We start from the raw sequence: 26,368 nt of genomic DNA, 5'->3' as shown, positions 1-26,368 counted from the left end.
TTCCAGCCTAAAGCATTCCATGGTTCCATTTGCCACTGTCCATCCTCCTCCCGAGTGGAAATAGTGAAGCTTTGAGAGCTTCCTCCACCCCAAGCCTCTCTGTCCCTCCCAGCATCACTGGTGAGCACAACACACACACAAAAAAGGCTCGAGGGGGGTGAATTTCACTGCAGACTTTCTGTCTGCTGCCACTTCCAGAGCCTGCACAGCCTCGTGCTTTTGGACCATCTGCTGGCATCCATGGGATGGGGGCTCAGGGCTGCACAGCCATCAGCATCCAAGCAGGCAGAGCAGCCTGGAGTGAAGCATTTCTGGGGGAAAAAAAATTGCTTTTTTCTGCTCAGGAGGGAAAAGCTGAGTGCAAGAGGTGTGAAAACCAGCCCAGCTCCCCCTGCCTTTCCCCCCTCCCTGCTTCCAGGGGTGTTTTGTGGTGTTTCCCCCACTTTGGGGGGGGATGTAGCCACAGGATGGGAGATGCTGAATGTGACTCTCCCAAAAGAAGGATCTGTGCCTTGTAGAAACATTTCTGAACTCGTGTTTGTTCCCTCTCCTGGGTCTGGGCAGAATGTCAAAGCCTGCTCTGAGCTGGAAATATTTTAAGACTAGCACTCACTGGAGACTGAAACAATGGCAATTCTTCAGCTACTGAGGCTTTTATAAAAGGGCTTTTGACACAGAGGCTGCTTAGGGTTGGGGGTTTTTTTCTTCTTTTTTTTTTGTTGGTTTTTCTCCCAGAAAACACTGTGCTAGTGTCCTGTGTGTGCTCATGCACACACTTTTGAGTGTGCAAAATAATCCCTGTGCTTCCAGGAGGGCCAAAGGTGGGAATGCCCAGGAGGTGCCTCCAGCCCTGCTCCAGTGAGGAGGAGCAGCTCACACGGGATCCAGGCAGCGATGCAGGAAGAAAAAGACATTTTAGAGTAAATGTCAGCTTTTGCGTTTCTGGGTTTGGGGCTTTTTTTAAACATGTGGGTGGGACTTTTAATGCCCAGATGAAGCCGAGATGGTTTCAGTCTCCAGGGCTTATCCAGAAGATTCACACAAACACTATGGAAAGTGTCTCTTTGCTCAGGGAGGATGAAATTTGACACTGCAGAGATTTTAACCCGGTGTTCCAGCGAGGAGCCTCGGTGGTTAGCGTGTCATATCTGATAAAGGCTAATCAGCCCTCCTTCAGGCACCATTCCATTCTTATTTCCATCTGCTCCCCATGCAGATTGTGTTGTCCTTGATATGGACTCACATGCAGGGAAACCACTGCAGGTCCTGCTCGGGAATCTGAGGATCAAGGGTGGAGAAGGACACGATGGATCCCCCAGCCAGAACCCCTGAAAACAGCCCAGGTACCTCCCAAAAAAGAACCCCTGAAAACAGCCCAGGCACTTCCCAAACCAGAACCCCTGAAAACAGCCCAGACAGCTCCTGTGCAAACCAGAACCCCTGAAAACAGCCCAGGTACTCCCAAACCAGAACCCCTGAAAACAGCTCCCAAACCAGAACCCCTGAAAACAGCCCAGGTACCTCCCAAAAAAGAACCCTTGAAAGCAGCTCCCAATCCAGAATCCCTTAAAAACAGCCCAGGCAGCTCCCAAACCAGAATCCTTGAAAACATCTCCCAAACCAGAACCTCTGAAAACAGCCCAGACACTTCCCAAAAAAGAACCCTTGAAAGCAGCTCCCAATCCAGAATTCCTTAAAAACAGCCCAGGCAGCTCCCAAACCAGAACCCCTGAAAACAGCCCAGACAGCTCCTGTGCAAACCAGAACCCCTGAAAACAGCTCCCAAACCAGAATCCCTGAAAACAGCTCCCAAACCAGAATCCTTGAAAACAGCCCAGGTACCTCCCAAACCAGAATCCCTGAAAACAGCCCGGGCAGCTCCCAATCCTTGCTTGGAAACCAGCAGCATCCAGCACCATTTGGCCCAGGTGTGGGGCTGGGATCCCAGTGGGCAGCAGGTTTCCTGCCCAGCCCCAAGCTCTGCATCCCCCGGCCCCAGTGCCATCCCTCCCAGGCTCCTCTCCCTGCCTGAAGCCTCCTCCCCAATTATCCCGGCTGCTGTTTGTTCAGGCCGTGTGGATTTAGCTCTCCAGCCTCATGTGCACTGTGTGTATAGGGAAAGATAGATGGTCGCTGCTTTCCAGTATAAATCACATTCCTTACAACACTCCAAAGTAGCATTTTCAACCTCAGGGTGCTAATAGGATCCAGCAGGAGAAAGAAATGTCAGCTAAGTAGCAGGCGCTGTTTGGAGAGTGCAATGGAGCTGATCCACAGCCCCGGGGCAAAAGGAGCAATCCCAGGGCAAAGGTTAAAGAGTTCAGGAGCACTTCAGCCTACTTAATTGCAACAGGCCTCTTACACGGTGTAAGATGGATGGCTCGGGCCGGGCGAGGGGGGCAGAGCGGGGCCGGCAGCATCGCCCGCCCCGGGAGCGGCCGCAGGGCCGGCAGAGGAGAGGGATGGAGCCGTGGAGGCACCGCGGCTGCTGCTCGCATCTGCCCGACACGCTGCGGGTGGCAGAGCTGCCACGGCTCATCCTCCGGCCATCAGCTCTGCCCCATCCTCATCCTCCGGCCATCAGCTCTGCCCCATCCTCATCCTCCGGCCATCAGCTCTGCCCCATCCTCATCCTCCGGCCATCAGCTCTGCCCCATCCCCATCCTCTGGCCATAAACTGCCCCATCCCCATCCTGAGGCCCTAAACTCTGCCCCATCCCCATCCTGGGGCCCTAAACTCTGCCCCATCCCAATCCTGGGGCCCTAAACTCTGCCCCATCCCAATCCTCCAGCCATCAGTTCTGCCCCATCCACATCCTCTGTCCCATCCCCATCCTCTGGCCATAAACTGCCCCATCCTGATCCTTGGGCCCTAAACTCTACCCCATCCCCATCCTGGGGCCCTAAACTCTGCCCCATCCCAATCCTCGGGCCACAAACTCTGCCCCATCCTGATTCTCCAGCCATCAGCTCTGCCCCATCCTCATCCTCAGGCCATAAACTGCCCCATCCCAATCCTCTGGCCCTAAACTCTGCCCCATCCCCATCCTTGGGCCCTAAACTCTGCCCCATCCTAATCCTCCAGCCATGAGTCTCGCCATCCTCATCCTCAGCCCATCAGCTCTGCCCCATCCCCATCCTTGGGCCCTAAACTCTCCCCCATCCCAATCCTTGGGCCCTAAACTCTGCCCCATCCCCATTCTTAGGCCATAAACTCTGCCCCATCCGGATCCTCCAGCCATCAGCTCTGCCCCATCCCAAATCCATGGGAATTTATCCTGGAGAGGGCTTTTGCAAAGAGCTCCGCACAGGCAGATCGATAACCAGTAGCCAGAATAATTCCAGCTGCCAAGGAAATGTTTTCTGCTCCCCAGAAAATCATAAGGAACGTTTTAAGGGGAAAGAGGGGGGAATTGGGTACTGCTGCTGCTCTTGTCGTTTTTCTTCTAGGATTTGCTTTCTGATTTCCGTTTATTTTGAATCTTCAGAATCTGAGCGTGTTTTATATCAGTCCCAAGGTGTTTCTCTTGGGAAGGTGCCTCAGATAATATTTTTAGTAAAGTTTTGGCTTGTTTTCTGACACACATCTGAGAAATGTCATCAAAAGCTGATGTTTTGCATGGAAAAGGTCTTTTGCATTATTATTTTTTTTTTCATCTGAAGAAAAAAATAGAATAAAACAATTTCTTCCCTTTCTCATCGGGAGGTTTATGCTGTTTCCCTGGTGATAAAGACACGGGGCTGGCTCTTGAGACAGATGTGTTTAATAATTCCCAGCTCTGCCACGCGATGACCTTGGAGACGCACGGGGTGGGATTTTGCTCTTAAAGCTCCTGTTTGGCCTCTTCGGCTGGGGAAAAACGCCTGAAAATCCTGCCCCGTTCTTTTCACCCCGTCCCCCATCCCAGCGCCCACCGCCGGTGCTGGGGATGCTCCATCCGTGCATCCCCGAGCCGGGATGCGGAGCGAGGGTGGCGATTGCCCTCTCGTGGGAAGAGCGGGGCTCAGCCGCGCTCCCGATCCCCGCGGGGGCGTGGGGGGACCCCCGGCCCTGCGCTCCCCCTTCCCTGGGATGCTGAGGGTACCCCCAAAGCCCGGGGAGCATCCCCGTCCTCCCCGCGGGGGCATCGCCGAGACCTTCCTGGGGCACAGCATTCAACACCTTTCATTGAGAGAGGTGTGGTGGATGCGAAAAATTCGTGTTTTATAATTGGCTCTTCACAAATACTCAAACGAATGTTATATGTGTTGTGTTAGAAAGTAATGCTGTATTATTTCTCTTAAGCAGTGTGTTAAATATAGTTAGGTTATAAAAAATGTTAAAATAGAAACTATGCTATGGAGGATATTTTTTAAAGAAAGGACTGGCAGTGAGATGGCAGCCACAGGACACCTGAATCTTTCAGAGAAAGAGAATTTATTGCCCCATTATCAGGAGAAACGAACTTCTTCCCACCTCGAGGGCACCGTCAGGATTCAGAGGAAGAAGTTGACACTGCCCAGACAGAATCCTGTGTTTGAATGGAATTTATGCATCATGGATGAGGTGTATGAATATGCAACAGGCTGTTGTTTTTAAGGGTTAATCCTCTGTTAACGTGGGGCCTTTTTCGGGCTCGTGCTGCCCAGAAAAAGGTACCCGGACTGTCCTTAACTCTTTGTCTCTATTGTCTCATATTGTCCTAATTCAAATTGTCCAAATTATTATTACTGTAATTGTATCACTATTTTTATAACCATTTTATTACTATTAAACTTTTAAAATTTTAAAAACAAGTGATTGGCGTTTTTCACAGCGGTGTTCGCAGGAATCCCAGGATGAGGGAAGAGATGAGAATCTTGACTCCATGTTTCAGAAGGCTGATTTATTATTTTATGATATATATTATATTAAAAGAAAATGATAATTTAAAACTATGCTAAAAAATAGAAGAAAGGATTTCATCAGAAGGCTGGAAAAGGAAGGGAATGGAATGATAATAAAATCTTGTGACTGATCGGAGAGTCCGAGCCAGTTGGGCTGTGATTGGCCATTAATTAGAAACAACCACATGAGCCCAATCCCAGATGCACCTGTTGCATCCCACAGCAGCAGATAACCATTGGTTAAATGTCGTTCCTGCGGCCTCTCAGGAGAAAAGACCCCAAGGAAAGGATTCCTCATAATGAAACACGTCCGTGGCAGAGAGGGGCCGGGAGGGTGGGCGTGCAGGAGCAGCCAGGGGGGCACCCAGCTGCCAGCCCCCACCCCAGGCTCAGCCCGGGCCTGGAGGGGCTCAGGAGAGGAGCAGGGCAGCGAGGATGCAGGGCAGCAGGAGGGGCCCGGGGGGCGGCCGGGGGGCTCCGGGGGCGGCGTTGCACAGGTCGGAGTCGCAGCAGTGGATGCGCACCCCCGGCAGCTCCTGCTGCTGGCAGTGGCGGGAGGTGGCACAGCCGCTGGTCAGGAGGATGCCCAGGACCACTGCAAAGCAAGCACAGGCAGGGGCGTCAGGGGGATGTCACTGCAGGGCACAAAACAGCAGCACGGGGATTCGCTGCTCCTTCCCTGGTGAAAAAAAATGTGTCACAGACGTGGTTTATGGAAAATCCTTTCCTTAGGATTGTTTCTCCTGAGAAGCTGAGAGGCCTCAGGAACAAAATGTAACCAATGGTTATCTGCTGCTGTGGAATGCAACAGGTGCATCTGGGATTGGGCTCATGTGGTTGTTTCTAATCAATGGCCAATCACAGCCCAGCTGGCTCAGACTCTCTGGTCAGGCACAAGATTTTATTATCATTCCTTTCTATTCCTTTCAAGCCTTCTGATGAAATCCTTTCTTCTATTTTTTAGTATAGTTTTAATATATAATTTTCTTTTAATATAATATATATCATAAAATAATAAATCAGCCTTCTGAAACATGGAGTCAAGATTCTCATCTCTTCCCTCCTCCTGGCACCCCTGCGAACACCACCACAAAAAGGGACCTTTATTTCCTGACTCCAACATTCACAGATTTCCCAAAATGACAGTGGGTTGGAGGGTGACAGTGCCACCTCTCCAATGACACTGGACAAACCAACAGCCCATCGAGTTTCTCCTCCTCCATAAAAGAATGCAAAACAATAAGTTATTTACAGAAAGTGTGTGAAAAAGTTCATTACAAGAATGTAAACATCAGAAGGTGTGGTGGTGTTTGCAGGAATCCCAGGATGAGGGAAGAGATGAGAGTCTTGACTCCATGTTTCAGAAGGCTGATTTATTATTTTATGATATATTTTATGTTAAAAGAAAATTATTTACTAAAGCTATACTAAAGAATAGAAGAAGAAAGGATTTCATCAGAAGGCTTGCAAGGAAAGATAAAGGAGGGAATGATAATAAAATCTTGTGCCTGACCAGAGTCTGAGACAGCCGGACTGTGATTGGCCATTCATTAGAAACATCCACATGAGACCAATCCCAGATGCACCTGTTGCATTCCACAGCAGCAGATAACCATTGGTTACATTTTGTTCCTGAGGTCTCTCAGCTTCCTAGGAGAAAGGATCCTAGCAAAAGGATTTTTCACAAAATACGTCCGTGACAAGAAGGCTTAGAACATTTTAAAAAATCAGGGTGCCAGGGGAGGGGATGCTGTGACAGCCATCCTGGCACAGGGGACGTGCCCTGCGGGGTGGCTCTGGGGGTGATCGGCAGCTGCAGCAGCCCCGGGGCAGACTCACCACTCTCTGTTTTAATGCAGAACCGGTGCTTGAAGCCCTGGTGGCTCTGGGAGCAGGTGATCACCTCAGGCTTGGAGCACCCCATGTCCACGTTTTTGTTGCCAACCACGATGTTGCAGCCATAGCACTGGAGTCCAGACACTAAACAAGAACCAGAAGGAACACGGCTGGATTTTTTTTGTTGTTGTTTTTTGTTTTTTCCAGGGGGGAAAAGGCTTCATCTCGTTCCGAGCTGCTCTCTACCGACGGCTTCGCAGCGCTCCCTGCCTTGCCAAGTCGCATTAACCTCGAGCCAGGAGCTGCCCGTCACTTGTTTACCCGGTGGGCCCGAAAATACAGAAATACAGACTTATCTCCCACTAGAGGTCAGTGCGGAATCAGAGATTAGCCGGAGATTTGAGCTGGGATCAGACTCTGGGAGCTTTGAAACGGGGGGGGGTAAGGAGCAGGTGAAACCTCACAACCACAGACACCACCGAGTCAGGGCTCAGCCAGGCTCAGAAACAGCTTTTCCCTTTGTCACCAAATGTCTCCAGTTTAGCTGTTCCTGCTAGAAACAGCTTTTCCCTTTGTCACCAAATGTCTCCAGTTTAGCTGTGCCTGCTTTGGAGCTATTTGCTCCAGAGGGTTGGGTTTATCAGCGTGGTTTGGTTTCCCAATGTCTCCAGTTTAGCTGTGCCTGCTTTGGAGCTATTTGCTCCAGAGGGATGGGTTTATCAGCATGGTTTGGTTTCCCAATGTCTCCAGTTTAGCTGTGCCTGCTTTGGAGCTATTTGCTCCAGAGGGTTGGGTTTATCAGCGCGGTTTGGTTTCCCCCTGCACACAGCCCCGGTGTTATCACAGGGTCTATCAGGAAGGCAAACCTGCTCGGAAGCAGAGGGGAAATCCTCCCTCAGAGCAGCAGAGCCACCGTGGTGCCTGTGACCCTGGGCCAATGGCCTCAGTGTGTCCCCAGGGCTTTGCACACTCAGCTCAGCCCTGCCCTGCAGCCACTGTGTCTGAAAACTGCCACAGAGGGAATTAGGCCATTTCTCAGGTTCCTAAAAAAAAGAAAAAAGCAACCCACAAACCAAAAAGCCTTTAAAGGATATTAATTTACACCATCCACCTCTGCTGTGGAGGGTAAGGCAACCTCTCTTGATTAATCAGGTTGCTGCTATTACCTTTCCTCACCTCTGAACACCGACCCAGAGCCCTCCTGTGCTCCCACGGGGTTTTGGGGGGCTCAAAATCGGCTCCCACAGGTTTTGAGCATCCTCACACAGCCAGGTACAGCAAGGGGAGTCCCTGCCCTGGCCAAACCAGGGAAGAGGAGCCCAGGGGATCCCAAATCCTGGCACACTGCCCTTTTGTACAAAACACAGTGACACCACGTCCATCCTAAAACCACCAGCACGCAGCTGCATGGCTCGGGAGTGCTCCTAAATTCAGCTCGAGGATAAATCCCACCTGGGCAAGTAGGGTTTAGGGAGGATGTAAAAGGGTAAATCCCACCTGGGCAAGTGGGGTTTAGGGAGGATGGGAAAGGGTAAATCCCACCTGGGCAAGTGGGGTTTAAGGAGGATGGAAAAGGACAAATCCCACCTAGGGATATATATTAAAACTATACTAAAAGAATAGAGTATAGGTTGGGTTTAGGGAGGATGGGAAAGGATAAATCCCACCTGGGCAAGTTGGGTTTACGGAGGATATAAAAGGATAAATCCCACCTGGGTAGGTCAGGTTTAGGGAGGATGGAAAAGGGTAAACCCCACTTGGGCAGGTCGAGTTTAGGGAGGATATAAAAGGATAAATCCCACCTGGGCAGGTTGGGTTTAGGAAGGATGGAAAAGGACAAATCCCACCTGGGTAGGTCGGGTTTAGGGAGGATGGAAAAGGACAAATCCCACCTGGGTAGGTCGGGTTTAGGAGGATGGAAAAGGACAAATCCCACCTGGGTAGGTCGGGTTTAGGGAGGATGGAAAAGGACAAATCCCACCTGGGTAGGTCGGGTTTAGGGAGGATGTAAAAGGATAAATCCCACCTGGGCAGGTGGGGTTTAGGGAGGATACGAACCGTGATTCCAGGGCACGGCCACAGCGGGGAGAGCAGCACTCACCCTCTGGCAGGACGAACACCACGGTCAGCAGCGACAGGATCCCATGGGCACCTCGGGCCGTGTGTCTGCAGAGCATGGGGGGCATCTCGGGGGTCCCCCCGAGCTCACAGCCTGAACAGAGCTCTGGGGGAGCGGGCTGGCGCCTCCTCTCCTCCCGCTCCTCACCCCGGCCCTCCTGGTCCTCAGTGCCGCCTCCTCACCTGCGAGCCCTGCCCGGGGTGCAGCAGGGATCTGACCTGGCTGCCCAGCCAGCCCCTGGCTCTCAGGCTCCTTCTGTCGATGTTTAATTTCTCCCTGTTCCTCTGGAGAAATTCCCTGACTCTTTCAGTCCACGCACAGACCTGAGTGCGTATGTGCTACCCTCGGTTATTTCTGTCCTATTTCCTCTGTCCACGATCACTTCCCATTAATACCACCGTGCAGCAGCTCTTGGAGAGAAATTCTCCCTAATCAAGATTTAGTTTTAAATCCACTTCGAAATCCTCTAATTCAGTTGGATTAGGCAGAAGGGGTTTGGGGAGATGTATGGTTTTACTTTTTTATTTTTTTCTTTTTTTTCGCCTGTCTCTTTCCTCTCTGAGCTGTCTCATCTTCATGAACGGACCCACCGGCTTTCTGTGACATATTGTGCTATTTAAAGAGGAAAGGAATAATTTTATTAAAGAGAAAGCAGTAAACTAATTTTAAATCCGAGACTTGAGATCCTCTAACAAAGCACAGCTCTGGGGATGGCCCTGGGGTTAAGGGCGAAACCTGACGGAGAGGGAAGAGGGTTTGAATGGAATATTTGTGTTTACACACAAGAAAATAGATGCCTTAAGAAAGCAGGGGGGGGTTAGAGCTGATCTTAGGGCTCGGATCAGCTCTGGAGGGAGCTGGGACTGCCAGGGGCTTGGGGAGGGGACAGGGGACAGCAGAGGGAAGGACTGAGCAGCGATGGCTCTGCAGGGCCAGGGTCACACCCACATGGGACACCACGGATGTCCCCAGCTGCAGGAGCAGGCCCCCAGCCCCCTGGGGGCTCCTCCAGAGCTGTCCCCACAAGCAAAGCCCCAGCTCTCAGCGGAGCTAATGGGACTTGGGGAGATAATGCTTACTAATAAGAGAGCGCGACCGAATGCGCGGGATTAAAAAATTAAAATGACAAAATAAGCTGCTTATGTAGCTCATCCAGCAACTGCCTGCTAGCAGCACCTGAAATCCCCCACCCTGGGCACCCTGGCCCACCAGGCACCTCCTGTGCCAGCCAGGCAGGCTCAGACCTAATCTCCAGCAGCATCTTTAGCAGGGATGCTGGTTCATATTTCACCAGGAGGCAGCACAAACTGGCCCAAGGAGGGGCATCTACAGCTCAGGAGGGGCAGTTGGCACCTGGGAGAAGTGCCCACGGAATGCAGCTCATGGATTTAAATCCCTTAAACCACCCAGGGTGGCTCACTTGCCTCAAAACAATGTGATTGTAACAAATGTCTGAGACAGTAAAGCCTGAAAGCCTGGGGGAGAAGGGATAAAAGGCAGGAAATGGGATTGATTTAAACGCGTGCATAAATCAGAGCATTCAATAAAGAGGGGAAACTAACTTTTAATCCCCTAATAAACTCATCAGTTATCTGGAAGGGGCAGCCAGGAGCAGACTGGGCTCTGTGGCAGCGATGCAGCATCCCTGGAAGTGTCCAAGGCCAGGCTTGGAGCAACCTGGGAGGGTGGAAGGTGTCCCTGCCCTTGTCAGGGGTGGGAATGGGGTGAGCTGTAAGGTCCCTTCCACCCCAAGCCGTTCTGTGAGTCTGTGATGCAGCAGCTGTGCACAGCTGGCGGGGCTGCGCAAACCCCTGGGCGCTGCACCTGGATCCGCAGCCTCATCCGGAAAAGCGGCTCCTCCGCTGGTCCTTCCCACCGGGAGCACAGCGGGAAGGTCCGCGAGAGTCGCAGGGGTCGGGGGATGGAGCGATGCCTTGAGGCGACAGCGGTGGCACCTGCAGCGGGATGCGGGGGGAGTCACCCCGCTGGGAACCGCAGCTCCCCGAGGTGTTGCAGTGATTATTTAGAGAATTGTTCGTCTGGTTTGATTGATTCCCTTGGGATCCCGAAGAGAAAAGCCTTAAGAAAAGGGAAAAACCCCACACAACCTTTTCCACTGCTCTCCTATGTGTAACTTGTAACTCGTCAGTAGCGCTGGCGCAACTCGGAGCGATTTATGAGCTCCGGGGCAGCGGGAACGCTTCGGGAATGGGCTCCTTCCTGCACGGCTGCTCCGGCGGCGGGAGATGCCAGCAGCACATCCCGCGGGGACACCCGAGATATTCAGAGAAAGCTGAAACCCGCGGGGTACTCCTCGAGAAAGCCCAAACCCGAGGGATACTCGTCGAGAAAGCCCAAACCCGCGGGATACTCGTCGAGAAAGCCCAAACCCGCGGGATACTCGTCGAGAAAGCTCAAACCCGCGGGATACCCGGCGGGAAGGCTCAAACACGAGGGATACTCCTCGAGAAAGCTCAAACCCTGCGCAGGTTACGCGGGAAAGCGCAATCCCGCGATGAGCTCATCCCCGCGGCATCGCCGCCGGGGGCGGGACTCGAACCAGCGACCCCTGAGCGCGCCCGCCTCCATCAGCGAGGCCAATGAGAAACCACGCCCCGCGCGTCACGGGACAGGAGGAAAAGCTCCGCCTTCTGCACGCTGATTGGCTGGATGTGATGAATATATTAAAAGGTAGCGAAAAGTGCGCGGTTTAGCCATTTTACCGAGATTTTTGTGAGTTTTAGGGTAAATTTGGGCGCAGAATAAAAGATTTTTATATGGGAATTATAAAGAGATGTCAAATTGAGAGAGAAAAAAGTAGAAAGACGGGCTCACCCTGTTCTGTATAGATGCAGCCTTATGGAGGTTTATATAGCATCCGGCGCAGATCGGGAGCCGTGTTGTATGAAAGGAGAGAAGGTTAGCACTCCCCTTGATAAGGATGGAAGAGGCCCTAGTGGCCTGTACAACACACATACGGTTAAGGCACTGCCACCTACTTCGTGGCATCTAACCATGTTTTTTCGTATTTCCCCCCCGCCTTGTTTTCTTTCCGGGAGACCCTAAGGAAAGTGCGACAGGCTCTGGTTTAGTCCCCAGCTCGCCTTTTCCCTCCGGTGCAGCAGAGAGGAGCTCACAGCAGTAACTCAGCCTCTCTCAGGATGCTGTAACACACCCCAGGCAGGCTCAGCCCGTACCTAAAATCAAGTTACACCTCCCCTGCTCCATCCAGCACACAATCCTCATTTCCAGAGCTGTGCTCGAGCTAATCCTGGCCCTCCAACCACCACAGCCATGCCAGGCTGCACAGAATTAGAGGGAAGTAGAGCTCATGCCAACAGGCCCCAGCATTAATCCCAGGTGGGATATTAAGGATTTAAACACAACCTTTATGAAGAGCAGCTTTACAGCAGATCCTTTACATTAGGGGCTTTTCTATCCCTGTTCATGAGATTTCAGCAGAAAATTCATCTCCATCCTCCCCAGCTCAGTGTGGCAGCACAGCTGGGCAGGCAGAGCCACTCACACACAGGGACATGAGAAGCACTGTGCCAGGAAATATTTCTGAATCAACATTAAAATGCTTTGCTGGAGTAAAATTCCACCTCCTCCATGCTGTAAAGCAGCACAGCCACATCTTGCATTGAAGAGCTGGACTGGCCTTCAAGAAATAAGGCTGAAAAAAACCCCATGAGTTGATCATTTTAGCAGTGACACCAAGTCTAGACACAGTGTCCCTTCCTGGGGGTAATGAAAAATCTCCAAAGGCAGGGATATTATTAATAGCCATTTCAGCAGCCCAACATGAACTCTATTTTTATATTTTAAAAAGAAAACCTATGCCTCATGTCTTGCAGCTCTTTCTCTCCAAGGGTTTCAAAACAAGGCAGCCTCAGAGCAGCACTCCAGAGGTCTGGGCTGTAATTTGATTTTCTGTTATTACCAAGCACATGAAGTAAATACAAAAAAAAAAAAAAAAAGATGTTTTCCTTCACATCCCTTTGCAGCAGAACCCTTTGGGTGCAGTAAAACTTGTGGATCCCTGCATTTCTTATCCAGCACAAGGTAAATCCTGGATCCCTGCCCATCCTGCAGGAATCATTTCCTCAGCTCAAGCTCTGTGAGGGGTTGTAGCAATGTTGTCTCTGCTGAGGACACCTGCAGCTCAATCCTTTTCCCTTCATTAAATCAATTTGGACGTGTGGTTGTTCCTCTTTTTCTCTCCACGCTGCTCCTCCTCATCCTCCCTCACTGGAGTTTCTACAGAAAACATCTCCCCTTAAAAATGGTTTTTAAGAGAAGCTTCCATGGGCACAGACACATGAGCACACTCTTAACCACAAACATACACATAAAATCCCACCTTTTTATTATGGCACATGGTATTTTGTCTGGATGTGTAAATACCACATGGATATGACAAAAAGGGAAAGAAATACCAATGCTGAGATAGATACAGAGTCATGCCATTTGCAATACAGCTTCATACCATGGATTGCCAAGATACAAAAAGTCTGGGTTTGTTTCTTTTTACATTGAAATAACTTTACAGTGTTCTGTGAGTTGGCTTTAGAACCAGAAGAGGCAAAATAAAATAAAAAAAAGAAAATAAAATATACTGAGAACAACTACAAGCAGGATTCATTTTAATGGTTAACAGAAGAACTGTAACTTTGCTCTAGAACAGCATCTATTAAACACACATAACAAGAGGTAAGCAACTATACAGAAGGGAAGAGATTCCACCACAGGAGTCAAGTCAGGGGCAGGAAGAGGGAAATCTGGAACTGCATGGTTTTATTTGGTCACAAAGTTTGAGCTGAGTGTTTTAAAATGAAGCACCCTTAAAAATGCAGTACTCCTATTTAAAACAATACAGAAATTTCCCAAGAGACTAGAAACTACATTCTGGAGAAAAAAAAAATTAAAAAATTAAAAAAAAAAATAGACATATTTAAAAAAAATTCCACACATCTCTAGGCCTGTGACTTAACTTACTGGTACAAAGTAGACTGGCAGCTCTTCCTTAAGCAGCAACAGTGCCCAGAAGCAATGCCATCAGAAAATACAGCATCTTTGGGGTGTCCAAGACTTCTGACCCGACATCAGAATCATCCATTTGTCTGCCAAAACATCAGGCAAGAAAAGGAGACACTGCATCTTTTTTTTTTTTTTTTTTCCACCACGTTGCCCAGCTCTAGCAGAGCTAAGATGTTTTCTTTGGGCCAAGACTACCAGAAACCACTTGATCAAATATTCTTCAGGTTTCCTGCCAAACTGGATTTATGGGTGTTTTTATTTTTTATTAATTTTTTTTAAAAACATGTTTTATTGTTTTTGTTTTTCCTGACAGTCTCTAAAGCAATCCTGGAACGTTTAACAGTCACTCTTCCACAGTTTAATCGTTTTGTCGTTTTCTAGCGCCGCTGATGCGATGATGTTTTCTGTTGGGTGACAAGCTGTGGAGATGACAACATCTGAGCAAAAAGAAAAGATAGAAAAATGCAATTATTTCAATCTGGTTCAGAGCAGGCAGTTCTGAACATTAGCAATTGTGTTTTATGAAGTTCTTATTTCCTCGTAGCAGAATTAAATGGGTTATTTGTAAATATCTCACAACTTTTGCTACTCTGTGAAAGGAAATACAAGCAGGAAAGAATTGAGGGCAGTAGGAAAGTGTCTGACAGGTTTCAAAAGGTGAGAACTCTCCAAATTCCAGTTCTATCAGATCATCTCAGACACAGCTGAATCAAAACCCAGCTCAGTTTTTGTCATGGAGGGCATTTCCAACATCCCGGGCAGTTCTTAGGTAACATTTCATCTCCAGAGCCTGAAAATGAGAATCTGCTGCCACTGCCTTCCTTACACTGCAAATTACTGGGATCCAGCCCCAAAAATCACTGGGATCCAGCCCCAAAGAATCACTGGGATCCAGCCCTAAAAAATCACTGGGATCCAGCCCCCAAAAATACACTGGGATCCACCCAAAATACACTGGGATCCAGCCCTAAAAAATCACTGGGATCCAGCCCTAAAAATCACTGGGAGCCAGCCCCAAAAAATCACTGAGATCCAGCCCTAAAAAATCACTGGGATCCAGCCCCAAAAAATCACTGGGATCCAGCCCCAAAAAATCACTGGGATCCACCCAAAATACACTGGGATCCAGCCCTAAAGAATCACTGGGATCCAGCCCTAAAAATCACTGGAAGCCAGCCCCAAAAATCACTGGGAGCCAGCCCTAAAAAATCACTGGGATCCAGCCCTAAAAAATCACTGGGATCCACCCAAAATACACTGGGGTCCAGCCCCAAAGAATCACTGGGGTCCAGCCCCAAAAATCACTGGGGTCCAGCCCCAAAGAATCACTGGGATCCAGCCCCAAAGAATCACTGGGATCCAGCCCCAAAGAATCACTGGGAGCCAGCCCCAAAAATCACTGGGAGCCAGCCCCAAAAATCACTGGGAGCCAGCCCTAAAAAAGCACTGAGATCCAGCCCTAAAAAATCACTGCGATCCACCCAAAATACACTGGGATCCAGCCCTAAAAAATCACTGAGATCCAGCCCCAAAAAATCACTGGGATCCAGCCCTAAAAAATCACTGGGATCCAGCCCAAAGGAAAGGGCTGAGCATGCTGAGATTTCACATAAACTCTGCTCTTTTACAGGACTCAGACTGAGGTACCCAGCAGGTGACACCTCATGGTTCAAGACATTTCCAGCCCACATCAATCCTCATCCTTGGGAGCTGCAGCTCTGGAAGGTGTTAACAGACCTTTCACAGTCAGTAATTTATGAGACATTTAAATATCCTGACCAGTTCTGTGCTCAAGCAAATCTCTTTTGCAAGTTGATGTCAAAGTTCTTCACAGGTGAGGAATAGAACATTTTCTATGCCATAAAAAGGAGCAAAACTCCCAGGGTTCAATTAAGCTTCAGCCAGTCAAGAATTTATGGGTCTGAGAGTAAAAATTGATATAAGATAGAAAATGCTCAGGCTAAGAATTGATGATATGAGGGATATTTTATCAATAAAACCAGAATCCCCTCCCTCACCTGTGTGTCCTTGTAGTTTCTGTACAATCTCTTTTGTCTGAAGGTTCCAGATATAAACCAGGTTGTCTTCTGAGCCAGACACAATCCACTGCAGGGGTAGAGAGAAAACAAAGTTACCTGAATCTTTCTGATCCATATCCAAGTGCTATTCCTCAGTAAACATTTCACTGTTCTCATGTGAAAGGGAGAAGGAGGAAAATTCAGAAATCCTGACAGTGAGCCCACCCAGAGACACAGAAAGCAGCACCCACCAAAGGAGGTTTTCAACCCCAAAATCCTCTTTTATCTCTGGAGAGGAGCAGTAAAACTGCACACAGGTAATAATAAATAATCAGAACACCAACCTTTCCACCAGTGACAGAGAAATTGGCAAATATGCAGTACTTCTCATTTTTGTGTCCTGTGTAGGTCTTCAGGCACTGGAAGGGAAGAGCCACAGGACATTAATGCAGCTGGGAGAGTTTTCTCAGTCAAGGACAAACTCTCTAGGAAAAAAAGACTAAACACATCAGCCTGTGGTTCTCACCCTGCCAAAAAGGGGGATCTAGAGGATGCAGAGTGCAGCTCTCCTCTAAAACCCAAAACAAGCCCTAAATTTGTCCCATTACAACAGTGAAAGAGATCAAAGGCAATTTATTGTTGATGAAGAGAAAAATACAGAAATATTACTGTACTTAATGTCTCAGGGCTATGCAGAAGGAAAGTATTTTCATTTTTTTTTCTTTTTAAAGACATTTTTAGTCAGAATCACAGAACAGTTTGAGTTTGAAGGGACCTTTAAAGGTCTGACATGAGCAGGGACACCTTCCACTACCCCAGGGTGCTCCAAGCCCCTCCAACCTGGCCTTGGACACTTCCACTTTCCCTAACAGGAAACTTTCTAACCTGAATCCTCTTTTAGTTTAAAACCATTACCCCTTGTCCTGTTGCAACAGGCTCTGCTAAAAGTTGATCCTCTCCACTAAAGAGGTACTGTTTAAAAATCACATGTAAAATCCAATTTTCCTAAAAGCTTAGTAAAGTCAACATAAATAGAAAGAATTACCTTTCCTTTGCTGTAGTCCCAAAGTTTAAGAGTGCTGGAAAACAAAAACAAAGATTTTAGTTCTTGGTGGGTTTTTTTTTTAATCTGAAAAGTTCCTAGCAGCTGAAAAATGTTTCTCCATACCAGAGTTCCAAAAGTCTACATGGATCATTTTAACCTGGCTTTGGAATGCAGGGTTAGTTAACCCCAAAATATCAATTTTACTGCCATACCATTCATATTCTCCTCTACAGAAAACACTATATATGAATCATGTATTATCATTACTAGAGCAGCCAAAAAGCAAATTAAAGCATCATCTGATACTCCAAATTTCAAATATTTCAAATCTGTGTGTTATTCTCCTTTTTTTTTTCATACTTACTTGTCCAAAGTTGCAGCTAATATGTATTTGCCATTTGGTGAGAATTTCACAAAAGACACAGGAGGGTTATCATCATCTACAGCAAAATGAAAAGCAGTGTTACAAAGTGCACAGCTGTGTTGTCTCACTGACTGACAGAGGGTTTCTTCTGACATTCATTTGTTTTTAACAGTTTCACTAAAACACAGGAAATCTGTGTGAAAAATACAGCCCAGACAAGAAATATTTCTACTTACCAATCAGTGTTTTCAAGCACTGGCCTGATGCTGTATCCCAGATACGACTGTTAAAAACACACACAAAAAAAAATATTATTGGGCTTGAAGTCTTTTATTACAATTTGAACATTACAAATACAAAGTTTTGGGTTTTTAAAGTACTTTTAAAATGCAAAAGGTTCAAAGAGTGATGCAGACAACTTACCAGAGTCCATCATAGCTACTTGACACTATCAGGGATCCATCACGATTAAAATGCACCTGTAATATTATTAATACTAATTATTAGAACTAATAACTAAAAACTAATCATAAATAATTTTATTAATAACTAATAACTTTTTAAAACTAACAACTTTATGTTCAAAAAGATCAAATGTTTAAGTTCCTTATTTTACATTTCTGACATGGAACACATCAGCAGAATAAAACACGCAGGCAGAACCTGATTATTTTAAGGGCATGGAATAAAACCTCTTTTGTAGCCACTCATATGGTTTAAGGTGAATTTTCTGCTATTTTATGGCAGAAAATATATATTTTTATATATTTTATTCTTTTATAGCTAAAGAATAATTCTTTAGAATTATTACAATTAAAAGACATTTGTAAGTGTGTGCCATGTGTAAAAGAAATATCTTTTACACATGGCAGAACAATATCTTTCTTTAAAAGAAATATCTTTTACACATGGCAGAACAACCATGTTAGAACAGCCACAGTTCAACATATCTGAGGCTCAGATTTTTTTCAGTGATTTTCGTTTCAATGACATTAAGAGTTGAACAGCTTCTGGTTTTCCTTAATTCCAATGGGTATTGCTGTATTCCAAGCTCATTTCTCCCATGAAATTACTGAGATTTAAAACAGGAGCGTTCTGTGGAACACCTTCAATAATGACTTGGAACAACACAAAACAAAAGAAATACAGATTATTCTTTGAGCATCAAGTGCCACAAATCAGTGTCCCAGAATGACACTCAGGCATGCCTGGCACACCTCTGCACTATCCACATTTACAGCCAGGACCAAAATCCACCCTGATCTTAGAGAAAACACCACTCATGTCATTCCCACTGGCAACAACCACAGCCCAGCCTGGCTGCTGTGTAAGGGCTTGGTAACAGCACAAAGTCACCCCTGCACAGGGCAGGAGAGGAGCTCTGCTAACAAAACAAGCATTTTTGTGATTTTTACTGAGCAGGAGGGACTTACAGCTGAAACTGGGTCAGAGTGAGCAGGCAATGTCTTGAGGCACTTCCCTGTTTTCACATCCCATATCCTCACACTTTCATCAAACTGCAGAGGCAAGAGAGGCACCAGGGGGTTTAGTCAAGCACCTGACTGAGGCACAGCCTGGCTACAGCATCAACCTCAGCCCAGCTGGGTCAGAAAGGCCAGGACACACCCAACAGGGTGGGAACAGCTCCCTGAATTCCTTGTGTCCATGTCCCCACAGGGGAATGGACCATGGGGGTGTTCACCATAACAGATTCCAGCATTAAATCACATTTACATTCCCATTCCACTCCCACCCATGTAGGACACTGAGGATGGATTAAGGGCTTTTCTCCAAGCAAACACAGCAGGGGCAATGCACAGCTCACCTGACCACAAGCTGTGTTTGTGAGGGAAAACACAATTAAAATGGGCTGTGTGATTTGTATTCTTTTATTTAATATTGTTTTCAAACCATGATCTGACCCAATCTGCAGAGGGAGAGGTGATTAGAAGTCATCCTTTAGGTAAGTCAGAATCCAGGTGATTAGAAACCATAAATTGTACTAGAAATTCTGTATTCACTAATTATAAATTGTACTACATCAATCCTGCCTGCAGAAATCTGTGCCATTCTAATCATAAATTAGTGTGCTACACTAATCATAATAATCTGTTAAGAAAATAAAGCTGTAGTTGTAACTATGATTTAATACCATCATCATTCTGCCAAGGATCCCTAAAGAACCTGTCTGTCCCTTTAGTGACAAGTGACAGAGTGTGCAGTACTTGCTTCCCACAAAGGAAAAAAAAATTAAAAACCACTCACTGAGCCAGAAACGATGAGGTTTGACTGAGGGTTGAAATTGCAGCAGAAAACATAGTTACTGTGCCCTTTCAATGTCTTTAAGCACTTACCCTGAAATAAAATTCAGCAGAGTTAAATACACAGCATCACCCAGCACCATAAAAGCACCCAGAGAGAGCACATTAAGGTTAATGACTGTGCAGCACAGAAAGAAACATCTCTAACCCCAGATTTAGATGGGCAGAGGGCCAGCTACAACAAAACAGGACAGAAAAAGAAATATAAAACAATCATAATGATTGCAGATGAGGTGCAAACTCTTTATGCAGCTCAGGGGGATCCAAACCTTTTAATATTTCTAATCAAAACTCAACCAAATTATCCAGTTCTCTCTGTCACGAGAGAATGGGGGGGGAAAAAGCAGAAATAAGAAGTTACAAAAAGGTTTCATCTGAGAGGATTTTGCTGTGGTTCTATCTCCATCATCAGGCTTTAGTGCTCTCTCAGAGCATAACAGGCTCCTCGTGGTACCCACAAGCATCCCACTCTTTCCAAGAGCAGACAGCACAATCCATTCATCCTCACAGCCCATCCAGCAGCTTGTGACAAGCAGGAACACAAGTGAAGAAGCCAATCTTGGAGAAAAATGAAGGTAAATAAATAATAACTCCTGCCCTTACCGAGCTTACATCCCATATTTTGAGAGTTTTGTCATCAGAGGCAGAGACAAGGAGGTTGGAATCTGATGACCAAGCAACATCAGAGATCCCCTAAAACAAAGGAAAACAATTCTCTTCTCAGCTCTGTTTGTTTAGCCACACAGAAACGTGGAAAACACAGACTGCAGATTACATTCCCAGCTGAAGCTTGAATGAAAATTCAGCACTGAGAGTCAGGAATTCAGTGACTTTGCTGGGTTAAGAGCTCCTCTGGCACAAGTTAATTTTAAGATGAGCCACCTACTCTGAGAACATCAGTAGCTCCCTCACACAGTTCTTACTGTGGCCACCAAAACCCTTTATCGGAATTCCTAAATAGAATGCTCATAAATTAATCTGAGTAAATGGCTTTTCTTCATGACAAATGGCTGCTGTTTACAGTCCAAGTCCCCAGAGGCTGGAGAAGATTCCAGTGGTTTTTCTTTTGATAAATCTTCATTTTTGCTCATGAAACTTCAGCATGTAAAAACTTTAAAAAAAAAAAAAAGGAAAACCAAAGAGCTTGGAAGTTTTGTGTTTTCTTAAGAACTTTGCAGAATGAGTAAGTGTTGTGTTTATGTAGGCAAAGCCACAAGAAAAATTCAATCTCCTTAAAAGGCAAGTGTTTTGTTCCTTATACAAAGGAGAGAGGGAACAGGACACAGTGTTGGAATTCACAGGGATTTTCACCCAGGAATGCTCTGTTCTGTGTCTGAGGTGGCTTCTCCTGCAATTCAGGGACACAAGAAGCTGGCTGGGCACTGGGAATGCAGCCTGCACTCCCCACCCATATTTCCAACCTGCCCCAATATTAATCCAGTAATTCCAGGACTATAGAAACAAAAAAACTACCAAGTAAGACTGAAGAACAAACCTTCTACATAGGCAGAACTAAGCAAGAATGGAAATTCTTGGTTATAGGTAGAACTATCCAAGAATGGAAATTTCTGAATGAGGAAAAGCAAGCAAAATTCTTCCCAGGTAAATTCCCACAGTAATCACCTGATACTTACCAGCTTATGACCAGATATTGTTTTTTCAAACTTGCCATCATAGGCTCCCCAAATTTTAATGAGTTTGTCAGCAGCTGGAAAAGAATGTGCCAGTTCAGAGGTTAATTAACAGCACTAGCAGAGCTGTCCCCTGCAGATGAAAGGAAATAAGTTAACTGTGACTCTGGGCAGTTCTGCCTCCCCAGGCAGACCTCAGGGAAGAAGGTGATTTTGAGTTGCTGAAGAACAGCTTCCTACTCAGCACTCTGCAGCAGCTGAGGTTACATAAGCTGCCTGGAATGCAGAGACACTCCAGCAGCTTTAGTTTCTCTCCTGACAACTTGGGTTTCTACTTTTGTTTTAGATTGCCAGTGGTAAAAGTAGTGCTGGTTCACGGGAATGCTTGAAAGGCTTGTGCCCCAAAAAGAACAATAATTACACCACAAGCTGGACTGAATGGATGCCTGCAGAAACCCAAACATATTATCCATGGTAACTTGCAAAGCAAGCCAGAGAAAAAAGTTGCTATTTGCCAGATATAGAGTTTGGAAAACATTTTCAGGGGAAAGGGGAGGGGGACTCTGATGGGGACACTGTAAGAATGATTTATATGGCACAGTGCACTGGTTTTATTGAGGTTGTTTGCAGTTAAGTCAAAGCCCCAAGGCATTCCCATGTCTGGAAGATGTTCCAGTGACCCTCACTGTCATATTCAACATTTCCAACTGCCCTTTCCTTACACATGGATTCTCTCTGGATCACTGATAGTCACAGAAGCACACTTTCAGGGCAAAGCTGTCAAGCAGTGCTGAACACCAAAGAAACCCTCAGGAAATACCAAAGCTGACAGAAAGGAGACTTGTTCTATCATTTAAGAGAGCAAGCAGTGAAACACTATTTATAACAACCTTCTGCACTTCACTGGGGCAATCAGAGCCTCTGACTGCCAAGCACCACAGGCACACAGGACAGAGCTTGTGCATCCAACTCTGCAGCACCTTCTTTATTTCCCACAGGAAAGCTTTGCCTGCAGATACTGTGCACAAAATTTAATTTTAAATGTTCACATCTAGTGATACAGAAAAGCACAAGGGTTTCCTCTGCACAGTGCTGGTTTTGGCCATTTGCTCAGTCAGGAAAGCTGAACTGGTGTGGGCTGTCCTGGTAATGCAAGGACCCAGTGCTCAAAGTAACAGAACTTCAATCAAATAATCTTAAAGAGTGACAGCTTTGGTATCACTCTTTCAAGAAAAACCATGTCATGACATGGCATCCCTGATGGAGGCTCAGACAAGGGCAACATTTGTGTTTGAAATGAGACAAAAGCAAGCAATACTTACAGGAGCTGGCAAGCCACTCTCCATTGGGACTGAACTTGACTGATGACACTGCCTTTGTGTGTCCTGCTAACGTGAACTTGAGAGCATAGTTTGGCTTTACTGGGGCAGGCTGTAAGAAAAATATCCATGAATGAGTTAAATTCCAAATTGAGTATCTCAGTGAGCAGCTCTGATCAGCACAGGGGAATGGACCATGTGGATGGATGTTCACCATAACAGATTCCAGCATTAAATCACATCTACATTCCCATTCAGAAAAAATTCAGAAAAAACCAAACACCCTTTCAGTCAGGGCCTCACTGTTCCAAGCACAACACCAAATCACCCCTGAGGTAAATTCCATCCAAGCCAGTAACAAACAAGTGAGAATAATCCAACAGCCCAACCACAAAGTGCCTGGCACTTCCAAGTGACACTCTTGGTATTGATGTGTGCACTGCTTTCAAGTGTTTGCATCTCCACCCTGATCATGAATTAAACCACAGGCAAATTCCTCCATGCCCCTAAAATCCCACTTTTACCTTCTGAAAAGGCTTCATGGTTAGACAATAACATCTCCCTTGAGCATCTCCAGGCTTCAAAGAACCTGAATAACTGTTTCCCCACTGCACAACTAGAGGTTCACCAATTGTCCAGCCACCTCCAGGCATTCCAAGGATACAAACAAACAGCCTTTGTCATGATCAAAATGACAAGAAGCATTTCCCTAGTAAGAACTTCCCCAGAACTTATAAAAGAACACTTAGCACTACAGCAGAGCTGCACTCCATCCACTTTTCCCATAAAATCCTCAGCATGAGACAACAGCAGAAGCAGCCACATGGAAAAGATCTTAATTTACAGGAGAATTCAAATCCCTGATTCTGGTCTGACTGCTGAGTGTTCAGGTAATTCCAGGTGTTTTTACAGGGATATTTTTTGGGGCCCCACACACACACCTTGCTCTGATTGGTCGAGGAGGAAGGAGTAGATTGTGTTTTGGTGGATTCTGCATCTGGCTTCTTTTCTTCTGTTGCCATGGTTCTGGAGCTGGCAAATGAGACTTATGGGTGCTTGAAGGGGAGAATGAATGTGCTGCTTCAAAAGGCAGCTCTTGCCACTGAGAGGAGAACCACGCTGAAAGGAAAACCTGCAAGAAAAACAAAATACTCTCATTAGCTGTCAAAAAGATTCTCAGCATGCACAAGAGTGAGATTGGTCAAAGTGCAGGTTGCCAGAAACCAGCATGAAAACCTCTATTTATTATCTGTTGAGCAACACAGCAGTATTTTAGGCCTTCAGACCTACTTATGTGCAAGACCAAGAACTCAAGCCACAGCCTTTGATCACTCCTTGGAAAGCTTTTTCCAAACAGAAGTACAGCACAATAGCTTTGAGGTGTGGCAGGGTTTTCATGTTACAGACTCCAAAGCACTTGTAGCAAGTACTTAGCACAGGGTAAATACAGGAGTTTGTATGGAAGATGGAAAGAACAGTCCAAGGCATTTCTATTTTAAATTATTGAAGCAGAGAATATGAGATGATGATGAACACAAAAAACAACTGGCATTTGCAAGACCTGACTACATTCCTTTCACCTCAGAATGTGAATATTTTGGTGTCACATTTCCCTGCTGAAAGGTCTGAGCACCAAACCACCCCGTTCTCCACCCGAGACTCCCCCGTGCCTGGCAGCAGCCTTGGATCAGCCTCTCCAGCCTCGCTTTCTGTAACAAGACCTGATGGAGTGCAGTGCCAGGATTCCGTAATCGGGGCTGATGCTGCAGAGCGAACAAATCTCCACTGCAGCTCAGCCCCATTTCAGCTCGGGAACAGAATCACCCCCGGCTCACACTGTCAGGATTTGCCTGCTAAGTGCATTTGCCACCTCGCAGCTCCTTTTGCTGCTGGCAGCACATTGGGGAACGAGAGCGTTCGCTCCCAGGATCCACTGGCATTCCAAGCATCTCCTTCCCGAGATAACCAGTTGCCTGCCGGCTGTGCTGGGTGTGGGGAGATCCCAGAATCCCAGACTGAGCCAGGCTGGAAGGGAGCAGCAGCAGCAGGCTCATCCCAGAGCACATGGCACAGCACTGCATCCTGACCAGCTCCGCTCAGGGACACTCCCCGGCCAATCTCAGGGCCACGAGAACAAATTCAACTTTCCCAACGCACATCCCCAGTCCTTTTCATCTGGAACTCATCTCGCAACTCGGCCGCTGCCAAACCCAAACCACCGCAGCATCGCTGCCGGGCCCGCCTGGGCTCCATGCCCGGGGGGCGCATCCCCTCCGCGCGGTACCGATAACACCGAGCCCCCCTGCCCCGAGCGGCCCTTCCCTCGCTCTGGAATGCTCGGGGATGTGGGGGGGCTCCCCCAAAATGTGGGGAGGGGGTGAGGGGAAGGTGAGGGGGGGGGGGTGAAAGGGGGGGGGTCGGGCAGGGCGCGCGCGGAGGGGCCCGGGGTGGGAGGGGGGGGGGAGCGGGCGGGCTCCGCGCGCGCTGCCTGAGGGGAGGCGGCGGCGCGCGCGGGCAACGGCGGAGCGGGAGGAGAGCCCCGGGCGGTGCGGGAGACGAGGAGGAGCAGACGGGAGAGGAAAGGAAAGGAGAGGAGCCGCCGCCGCCTCGCCCCTCTGGTTCTTTCGGTGACTTACCGGGGGATGGGGAAAAGGGGAAAAGGGGGGCGGCCGCCGCCTCCTCCGCGGCGAGGGAGGAGCGCGGCCGCGGGAGGGGAGGGGGGGACGCGGCGGCGGCGGCGGCGGCAGCGGCGGGTCCGGGTCCGCCAGGCGGGGAATGGGGCCCGGCGCCTGCGCGGAGCGGGCCGGAGGCCGCACAATGCCGCTCTCTCCCGGGAGCGCTACGGCGCGGCCCGAGAGCCAAAAGAGCGGCGCGAGTGCGCGCACGGGCGGAGCCCATCCCCGTAGCGTCCTGCCCGCCCCTTCCCTCCCCTCCTTTTCCTTCCCCTCCTTCTTTTCCCTCCCTTTGCTCTTTTCTCTCTTTTCCCTCCTCTCGTTGCTTGCTCTCCTTCCCTCCCAGCGCCCGCTGCCGTTGCCCGCTCGCTGAGGGGAGCGCCCTGCCCGTGCGGGCCGCATCCTTGCCGGGGTGGCATTCCCGTGTGGGGATGTCCCGGGATGTACACACCGGCATCGGTGGCCGCGGCGCTGCTCCCGCCGCCCCGGGGCCGTTGAGCTCGGCTGGAGGGGGTTAGGTGTCGTTGGGGTGCGACCGCAGCTGACCCCGTTGGATGTACAGCGATAAAAGCGGCTGTGAGAAGGGCAGGCCCATTCACACGGCAGTAATGGCTATAATAATGGCTGTATAATGGCTGTAATATCCATAATAAAGTCTGTAAAGGGGGGGGTCGGGATCTTCTCCCCGGCAGGGAGTGGGGAGTCATCCTCACTGTGCCACTGGAGGTTCAGGCTGGACAGCAGTGGGAATTTCTTCATGGAAAGTGGAGCTAAGTGTTGGATCAGGGGCAAACATTGAACACTGGAGCTGCCCAGGGAGGTGGCAGAGTCCCCATCCCCAGGGGTGTCCAAGGAGTGACTGGACGTGGCACTCAGTGCCATGATTTAATTGACAAAGCGATGGTCAATCAAAGGTTGGACTCGACCACCCTGGAGGTCTTTCCCAACCCAAGTGATGATGTGACTAAATGCTGATGTTAAATTTACTACTTGACAAAGTGATTTAATTGACAAAATGATGATCAATCAAAGGTTGGACTCGATCATCCTGGAGGTCTTTCCCAACCCAAGTGATTCTGTGACTCTAAATGCTGATGTTTGAGCCATTTTTAACACCGAGAGGGTATCTGAGGCAAG

The 26,368-nt window shown here is 48.0% G+C and overlaps 2 protein-coding genes, 1 long non-coding RNA gene and 1 other non-coding gene across 4 annotated transcripts in view; 2 read left to right on the top strand and 2 right to left on the bottom strand.

Moving 5' to 3' along the window:
* Positions 1-5,170: 5,170 nt before the first annotated feature.
* LOC143695582 (uncharacterized) lies at positions 5,171-7,059 on the bottom strand. The gene is made up of 2 exons (XR_013184958.1): positions 6,706-7,059; positions 5,171-5,461 (listed from the first exon to the last, which is right to left on the bottom strand). It is a non-coding gene; the product is annotated as an uncharacterized LOC143695582 (long non-coding RNA).
* A 4,659-nt stretch (positions 7,060-11,718) lies between these two features.
* Positions 11,719-11,846, top strand: LOC129129036 (U6atac minor spliceosomal RNA). The gene has a single exon (XR_008535378.1). It is a non-coding gene; the product is annotated as a U6atac minor spliceosomal RNA (small nuclear RNA).
* A 1,321-nt stretch (positions 11,847-13,167) lies between these two features.
* WDR5 (WD repeat domain 5) lies at positions 13,168-25,437 on the bottom strand. The gene is made up of 14 exons (XM_054646209.2): positions 25,196-25,437; positions 23,501-23,691; positions 22,563-22,671; positions 21,244-21,317; positions 20,213-20,302; positions 19,554-19,643; positions 18,722-18,805; positions 17,712-17,767; positions 17,525-17,571; positions 17,289-17,364; positions 16,925-16,958; positions 16,224-16,298; positions 15,880-15,967; positions 13,168-14,298 (listed from the first exon to the last, which is right to left on the bottom strand). The coding sequence occupies exons 2-14, from the start codon at positions 23,579-23,581 to the stop codon at positions 14,198-14,200; spliced, it is 1,005 nt and encodes a 334-aa protein (XP_054502184.1). The 5' UTR covers positions 23,582-23,691; positions 25,196-25,437; the 3' UTR covers positions 13,168-14,197.
* Positions 25,169-26,368, top strand: part of BRD3 (bromodomain containing 3) — a 45,824-nt gene continuing 44,624 nt past the window's right edge. The window contains exon 1 of the mRNA XM_077189316.1: positions 25,169-25,186. The gene's annotated coding sequence lies outside the window, so the exon portion shown is untranslated. The remainder of the gene's footprint in view (positions 25,187-26,368) is intronic.

This window comes from Agelaius phoeniceus, chromosome 21 (genome assembly GCF_051311805.1).
Source record: "Agelaius phoeniceus isolate bAgePho1 chromosome 21, bAgePho1.hap1, whole genome shotgun sequence".
Classification (NCBI taxonomy): domain Eukaryota; kingdom Metazoa; phylum Chordata; class Aves; order Passeriformes; family Icteridae; genus Agelaius; species Agelaius phoeniceus.
The sequence above is the reverse complement of the archived record's forward strand: the minus strand, read 5'-3'. Positions and strand labels throughout refer to the sequence as shown.

What these genes read in the sequence shown, in the direction of transcription:
- WDR5 (XM_054646209.2), bottom strand. Translation starts at nt 23,581, where the DNA reads ATGGCAACAGAAGAAAAGAAGCCAGATGCAGAATCCACCAAAACACAA. An exon ending in GGGACTACAGCAAAGGAAAG is followed by an intron (nt 16,299 to 16,924) that starts GTAATTCTTTCT and finishes CTTCCCTTCCAG; the next exon opens with TGCCTGAAGACCTACACAGG. An exon ending in GAAACTACAAGGACACACAG is followed by an intron (nt 14,299 to 15,879) that starts GTGAGGGAGGGG and finishes CTTTTTGCTCAG; the next exon opens with ATGTTGTCATCTCCACAGCT.